Genomic DNA, 6,000 nt, shown 5'->3' with positions numbered 1-6,000 from the left:
ATAATCTATAAACACTAAATCTAGCGACAGCTGGAGTTTTACTAAACATAGTGTAAGTACGATCTAAAAGGAAGTCTTCATAAACTAACAGTCTCTTGCCAAGCTTGCACCATTCACCTTGCTTTCACATGGCTTTCCAAGTGTGCGCTGCTCACTGTCGCATGCGCACCCCCAGGACAGTGCCTTGCCTGCTCTGCACTCCTCCATCACTCAAACAGTCAACAGTGTCACAACTCACAACTGTTACATGTAACCATACGGTTGAAAAAAAGACAGGATTACCCCTTCCGTTTCCTTAATTTCTCTCTCCCAACAATTTTATCATATAGCGAAATAGTTGAATGTTTGAATACAACACCAAATGGTAAACTTGTAGCCCTCTCTTTCTAAACAATCCAGATGAACACTACAGATTAATCCAATCTTGTTAATTGCTACTTGAGACCAGAACCAGAATGCCATAATACTTAGGTTCTATTTGGCACAACTTATTGCTAACTTCTGCTTCTCATAAGTTATAAGCTGACATAAATATACTGGTTTTATTGGAAAGCTAAAAAACTAGCTTATGATAGAATGAACTGAAAGCTGATAAGCTGGCTGAGAGTGATTTTTTTGAAAAGCTGGTGTGCTGAGAACTTAAAAATTTATCGTAAAAATTAATAATTTTTGGCATAAGACATAAGCAACTTCAAGCAAAAACTCATAAGTTTCAGTTGTGCCAAATAGGAACTTATTAGGCAAGTGGAGGTGCTAAATTATTGGTGATGAGGAAGGCAAGAGAAGAGCATGAGCACAACAGGAAAAAAAAATAAGATAAGGGGTGGATATTGATCTTTTCATAAGGGTTGGAATACGAGAAATTACTTTAGAATGCAACATAAAATGTCAATGATATTCCCTAGATATCTCACCATTCGTCTGCATTTCTAGAACACATTAATACTGTTGTTATTTGAGTGACATTTGGAGATACAACATGATTTGGAATGTTACCCAACCAAAGATTTTAATTTTATTTTACAATTATTTTCGTTCATCGATGAAGACACTGAAATTCATGAAATTTCACCAAAATTTCGATCATTTCTTTTGTCCTTTGCTTTATGGATCCCACGTATCAATGAAAAAATTTATAGAATTAGATATTTTGTTTTCCTCCAGAATTCTCAAAATTTCATCAAAATTTAGGTCATTTTTTCCTCTACTCTGTGAGTCTCATATATCAATGAAAGAAAATTTAAAAATTAAATATTTTATTCCCATCCAAATTCTTAAAATTCACTAAAATTTTGACAAAATTTTAATCTCTATACCCAACTATTCATTCACAATTCCGTTTTGCCTATCGAGGGGCACATTTGTCTTTCCTCGACGGAGCGAGGGCAGATTTGTAATTGCCCGTCGTCTTCCCCTTCCCCTTCCCCTTCCCCTTCCTTTCTCAGGGACCTGTACCAATTTGTTGAGTGCAGCAAATTTTCGTTTTCTGATCTCCAACTCACGGTGGTACCAGAAGCCCCTCTTTCAACGAACTCGGGAACCTCCAAAGGCAAAGCGAGAAAGGAATCCAGCAGCCCGCGGCGATGCAGCAGCAGCAGATGCCTATGCCCCCGGCGGCCGGCGTCACCACCGAGCAGATCCAAAAGGTCCGCGCCGCCCCTTTCTTGCTAGGGTTTGCTACGCTTGCAGAAAAGGTGCTTCCTTTGGGGGTTGGGTTGTACCTGTCTGGCGATGTTGGGTAGGGGTGAAGATTGGGGCTTCTTGTTTGTTTCTTGGTTTTGGGTGATTCCAGATTATACGTATACCATAGGATAATAGGGTAGCTTGACAGTTCAAAAGATTTGAACTTTTGGCGAAGTTCATCGACCGGCAATCGTGCACAGCTGCGCATAACTGCATTTTGTCTGCTCAATGCGAGCTTCCGCTCGCCGGCCTGGGGGCTGAGGCCCTCTGCAATGTGGGGCTGAAGGTGCCGAAGCTTGCAGCGCAAGCTCGGCGATTGTAGTAAGTGGCGCGTGCTTGAAGACCCTTTGCTGTGTTGCACCATGCTTGGCTGCCACACAGCATCCTGTGGCCCTCTGCCATGCAGCATGGTCATTGCTACTAATGCTCGTCCTGTTGGCTAATAGCCCACAATCAACCAATGCTTACCAGGTGGCCGTGTAATACCATTTTCAGACCATGGCTCTTTGCCATGGAATGTGGCTTGCTTGTCTGCATTCAGAGACGATATCTGCTTGCTGGCTATATTTGCATTTTTGTGCGAAGGCCAAATGTGCAATGGCACTCTCATGTGCCATTCAAATATCAATTTTGAAATTTTGGCAAAGGCTATGGGGGCCTGGGGTTCCATCAGCAGTTGTAAAATTATGTGCATCTCCCTGACTAAATATACCCACTGGTCAGTCCTACGCCATGCGGTGCAGCTTGTCAGCTTGTGTTTGCTGGTGCCTTGTGGTGTGGCAGCTGACTGACCCATGGTCCTCTGCCATGCAGTATGGCTTGCCGGTCTGCAGGCATTTTTGCTAGGGAAAATTGCAAAAGCCCATCTGCATTTTAGGGGTATGTAAAAAATCCCTACAACTTCTGTTTTGCTACTATAATACCCGCTTCTCTTTCTAGGTGTCAAATACCACCCTAAGGATGCTATACTCATGATATGCTGCTTGTGTGCCTTCGAGCGTGATGTGGTCACTTGTAGTGTTACTCCCGGTGTCTCGGGTACCCTTCAATTCAACCTGGAACTCTGTTTGTGTGCACTCTTTAAGATGAACACCAAAATTGTGCGAGTAGAGAGTGAAAATAATGGAGTTCTAGGTCAGAATAAATGGTACCAGAGATGCTAGAAGCCATGCTGGAAATCACCATGCCACATTAGAACTTAGAAACCACACATACAGCATGTCATGCGGTCAAATGGCCTTAGAGGGGTGTTTGACACCAAGGAAGAGATGCAGGTGTTAAGACTAGCAAAAATGAAGTTGTAGGGGCATTTTGACAAACCGCCATATTTGCAGGTGGGTTTTAGCAATTTCCCCCTTTTTTACTAATCCCTGCACGGTCGTCGGTTGATCACATTGTCCAGCAATGCTTGGTCCGTCAACCGTGCTTAACCACTTTTGGACCATGGCCCTGTGCCATGGAATGTGGCTTGCTGGCATAAGATCAGCTTTGACAGTCACCCATCCACCAATAATGTGGTTTGTTAGCCTGCCCTATGGTGACTTAGTGACTAGCTGCTACATGCCTAGGTGCCATGTGATGGCACTATGGCACTTGCTGACTCGTGGCTGTTTGCCATATGGCAGACATTGCTGTACTTCGCTCAGCAATTGTGGTTGTCCTTCACCAGTACTCTACCGTCTTCCCTATGGCTGGGGCTACTCACCTCACTGATACATGGTGCTCTGCATTGGTAGATGTGCGAGTCATGATTTATGATTCCTTGGGGCTAAATTAGGTGCATATGATGCAGCCATGACTGAATTATTTGGATGGCATGCAAGTGATAGGGTCTTCGCCATATAAAATCATGAAATACATTAGCTATCATAGATGCAGGTTGCATTCTTCTCTGGGCTGCATTTATCTACTATTCTCCACAATACGTTGGTGTCTGAAAATCACTACCAAATGCTCAGCATTAAGATACAATTAAGCTTGGTTTTCAAGAAGCCAACCATATCTGCATGGTAAAATGAATAAATCAAGAATCAAAACTTTTTTGTGAACAAAACCGATTGCATAAATCTTACACACCGAAGGTAAATGGATTGCTTCCTGACTATGCATAAGCCTAGCACTATAGTATATGTCATCATTAACTTCTGATTACTGTTTACCAACACTATAGTAAATGAATTTTTCTTTTGCAGTATTTGGATGAAAATAAGCAACTTATTTTGGCCATCCTGGAAAATCAAAACTTAGGAAAGTTGGCTGAATGTGCTCAGTAAGTATCTTCCTGAACTATATTACTAATTTTACTGCTCACAGTTACTGCATGAAAATTTTCTGTTGGTTTTACTAGTCTCACAATGATGAACTTTTAATTCATCTGTTGATCGTTTCATTTAGAAGAAGCTGAATTGCAGTTATTTGTACAATGTTTTGGAGTATCTTTTAACAGCAGCATCACTCGCAGTCATCTGGCCATATTCTGTTAACTCTCAGGACTATTGATCGCCCTGATATGCTTAGATAGAAGAGTGATTTGTGATCTACTCATATATAGTTGTAGCTCCTGAAGTGTTATTGGCCTTGTGGAGTTAAAATGTTGCATTACTTGGCTTCTCTATTTACGATCTATGATATGTTTCTGTCTAGTTTTGGTCATCTGAATTACCTATTGTCGATCCTACTATGACTATCAGCATCCACAATAAAAATTCTTGAAATTTCAACAAGATGGATTAGTTATTATTTTTATTTTAGGCTGTCTGAAATTCTGATCCAATTGTGAGGTACCTCATTTTTCTGTACTAATTTCATGTCAACTGATAAGGCTGTTTTAATTAGTTTAACTGTAGACTGTCTGAAATTCTGATTATTGTTTGTTACATCGTTTTGTGGTCATTTTGCCATACTAATTTCAGATGTCAATTGAGAAGGATGCACATTTCTAATCCATACCTTCTTGATGCACTAAAACTTTAGAAGGATGAATGACACATTTCTAATCTATACCTTCATGCACTATAACTAACAAAATCTCATTCATGATTGACCTGCCTATGTAATTGCTATGTTCTTCTAAAATGACATGTATCAATGGCAATGCATTTTGGATAACAGTATCTTTCATGCTGTGAACTTTTAGGTATCAGGCTCAACTTCAGAAGAATCTCTTGTATCTGGCTGCCATCGCAGATGCCCAACCCCAACCATCACAAAACCCTGCAAGTCGCCCTCAGGTTAGTCGTGTTCGAGTTGGTACCACAAGCCCCTCCTTTTGCTGCATTCACTTAAATTTTTATTTGTTTGTAAACAGATGATGCAGCCTGGTATAGCGCCAGGTGCAGGGCATTACATGTCACAGGTACCAATGTTCCCTCCACGAACACCGTTAACCCCGCAACAGATGCAAGAGCAGCAACAGCTTCACCAGCAGCAAGCACAAGCTCTTCCTTTCCCTGGACAGATGGTCATGAGATCAGCTAACGTCAACGGCATGCAGCCTATGCAAGCTGACCCCGCTCGCCCAGCCGACCTTCAGCAGTCAGCCCCTGTTCCTACAGATGGGCGAGGAGGCAAGCAGGATGCAGTGGCTGGAGTGAGCTCAGAACCTTCTGGCACTGAGAGCTACAAAAGCGGAACTGGAGCGGATAATGAGGTGGGTGGTGACGCATCAGAGAAATCCTAAGTTGAGTAGCCTGTTAGAGTGAATAATGCCTTGTATACTAGCAACGAAAAGAAAGGAATGCCACTCTGCTCGTGAATGACAATTAGTCGTTACCAGTTTACTCTGGTTTAGAGGACCTGCCTTATGGATCTGTAGAGCAAACTTTAGAATGATGATGTAATCTGTCTGAGATTATTATCCAAATTCTACATTATTGTAGCCCATATGGAATAATTCACCAGCCTGTTGTCCTAGTGGATTTTACTTCTGTTTGCCGGCTAATATCATGGTTTCCAGTAAAGATTGGCTTCAACATGTAATTGTATTTGTACAAGTCAGTAATGCTTGTAGCTGTGATGACATTTTTAACTAAAGGGTCATGCAGGTAGACAGCATTTGTGTGAGGATATATCTAAGTTGTATTAATGCTTGCTCCATTATTCAGAATATTTTGTATGGGTCAACATGTGACGTAGTGCAATTTACATCAGTTCGGCAATTCTGCAATCTGAAGGACCTGTACCTTTTGAACAAAGGTAAAGATGATCGTTCAGTGAAAAATAAATATGCGGTAGCAAGTACGAACAAGAGCCTCTAGGTCTGGCAAGAACAGATGGCTATACTCCACCCCAAAATGACATGCTCCATTATGCAGCGGC

At 41.7% G+C, this 6,000-nt stretch overlaps 1 protein-coding gene across 2 annotated transcripts; it reads left to right on the top strand.

Moving 5' to 3' along the window:
* The first annotated feature begins 1,428 nt into the window (after positions 1-1,428).
* Positions 1,429-5,642, top strand: LOC133886759 (GRF1-interacting factor 3-like). 2 transcript variants are annotated; one of them, XM_062326576.1, is made up of 4 exons: positions 1,429-1,646; positions 3,876-3,952; positions 4,820-4,913; positions 5,000-5,642. In XM_062326576.1, the coding sequence occupies exons 1-4, from the start codon at positions 1,584-1,586 to the stop codon at positions 5,360-5,362; spliced, it is 597 nt and encodes a 198-aa protein (XP_062182560.1). In that variant the 5' UTR covers positions 1,429-1,583; the 3' UTR covers positions 5,363-5,642. The 2 variants fall into 2 exon arrangements, with proteins under 2 accessions (XP_062182560.1, XP_062182559.1); XM_062326575.1 differs by having other exon boundaries at positions 1,434-1,646; positions 4,991-5,642.
* Positions 5,643-6,000: the final 358 nt, after the last annotated feature.

The sequence above is a fragment of the Phragmites australis genome, chromosome 12 (assembly GCF_958298935.1).
Source record: "Phragmites australis chromosome 12, lpPhrAust1.1, whole genome shotgun sequence".
Lineage (NCBI taxonomy): Eukaryota > Viridiplantae > Streptophyta > Magnoliopsida > Poales > Poaceae > Phragmites > Phragmites australis.
This window is presented reverse-complemented; position numbering and strand designations above follow the sequence as displayed.

Excerpts from the sequence above, each read along its gene's own strand:
- LOC133886759 (XM_062326575.1), top strand. The coding sequence starts at position 1,584 with ATGCAGCAGCAGCAGATGCCTATGCCCCCGGCGGCCGGCGTCACCACC. Across the intron at positions 3,953-4,819 it reads AAGTTGGCTGAATGTGCTCA|GTATCAGGCTCAACTTCAGA; the intron begins GTAAGTATCTTC and ends GTGAACTTTTAG. Across the intron at positions 4,914-4,990 it reads ACCCTGCAAGTCGCCCTCAG|ATGATGCAGCCTGGTATAGC; the intron begins GTTAGTCGTGTT and ends GTTTGTAAACAG.